At 37.2% G+C, this 1,054-nt stretch overlaps 1 protein-coding gene across 1 annotated transcript in view; it reads left to right on the top strand.

Annotated features, from left to right (window-relative positions):
• Positions 1-25: 25 nt before the first annotated feature.
• Positions 26-1,054, top strand: part of ODC1 (ornithine decarboxylase 1) — a 6,233-nt gene continuing 5,204 nt past the window's right edge. Inside the window, exons 1-2 of the mRNA XM_023511810.1 lie at positions 26-201; positions 741-1,052. Coding sequence (XP_023367578.1) covers positions 100-201; positions 741-1,052 — 414 coding nt within the window. The 5' untranslated portion in view covers positions 26-99. The remainder of the gene's footprint in view (positions 202-740; positions 1,053-1,054) is intronic.

Below are 1,054 nucleotides of genomic sequence, written 5' to 3'. Positions count from 1 at the left end.
AAAAAAAAAAAAAAAAAGATTTGAATTGCTAAAGCTTCTGAGTGAAATTTCTCCCCCCTATTTGCAGTTTGTTGCATTTCAGAGAAGCATCAAGAAACCATGAACAACATTAATAATGAAGAGTTTGACTGCCACTTCCTTGATGAAGGTTTTACTGCCAAGGACATTCTGGACCAAAAAATCAATGAAGTTTCCTCTTCTGTAAGTATATGAGGCCCTTGTTGGGGCTGAGAATGCTGGAAAATGGAAACTTTGACAGGGGCTTGAGGAAGTGTAATAAGGCTGACTTTTTTTTTTTTTTACATATACATGTGTTTATTAGGTTTCCACTTTTTGCCTTAACAAAATTAAAAAGGCTTAAAATTTAATAGCAGTAATAATTAAGATAAGGACTAGAAACAAACCTCATAACGAACGAAGATAAATACATTCAGAAAAGAAATCAGACGATTGCTGCATTGAAATATTAATAATGCAAAGAAAGTAACATTCACATTATCAAATAAGAGTATGTCTATTATAGAGTGCTTTGACTCTGAGGTTCAGTATGGCGTCATCAGTTTTTTTTTTTGCTTATATGTCTTTTTAGGGAAATTAGAAATTAATTGGCTATGGATTGCCCAGTGAGAATGGTGATGTTCCATGTCAGTGACTAGACTCAAAAGAGCAGGGACTCTTGAAAGCACTGGGAAAGAGAAGGGAGGCCACTAATGGTTTACCCAAGACCACTCTCATTTCAGGATGATAAGGATGCCTTCTATGTAGCAGACCTTGGAGATGTTCTGAAGAAACACCGAAGATGGCTAAAAGCTCTTCCTCGTGTCACTCCCTTTTATGCAGTCAAATGTAATGACAGTAGAGCCATTGTGAAGACCCTTGCTGCCATTGGGACAGGATTTGATTGTGCTAGCAAGACTGAAATACAATTGGTGCAAAGTCTCGGGGTGCCTCCAGAGAGGATTATCTATGCAAATCCTTGTAAACAAGTGTCTCAAATTAAGTATGCTGCCAATAATGGAGTCCAGATGATGACTTTTGACAGTGAAGTTGAGTT

The sequence above is a fragment of the Otolemur garnettii genome, unplaced genomic scaffold (genome assembly GCF_000181295.1).
Source record: "Otolemur garnettii isolate 467f Iridium unplaced genomic scaffold, OtoGar3 scaffold00022, whole genome shotgun sequence".
Classification (NCBI taxonomy): Eukaryota; Metazoa; Chordata; class Mammalia; order Primates; family Galagidae; genus Otolemur; species Otolemur garnettii.
This window is presented reverse-complemented; position numbering and strand designations above follow the sequence as displayed.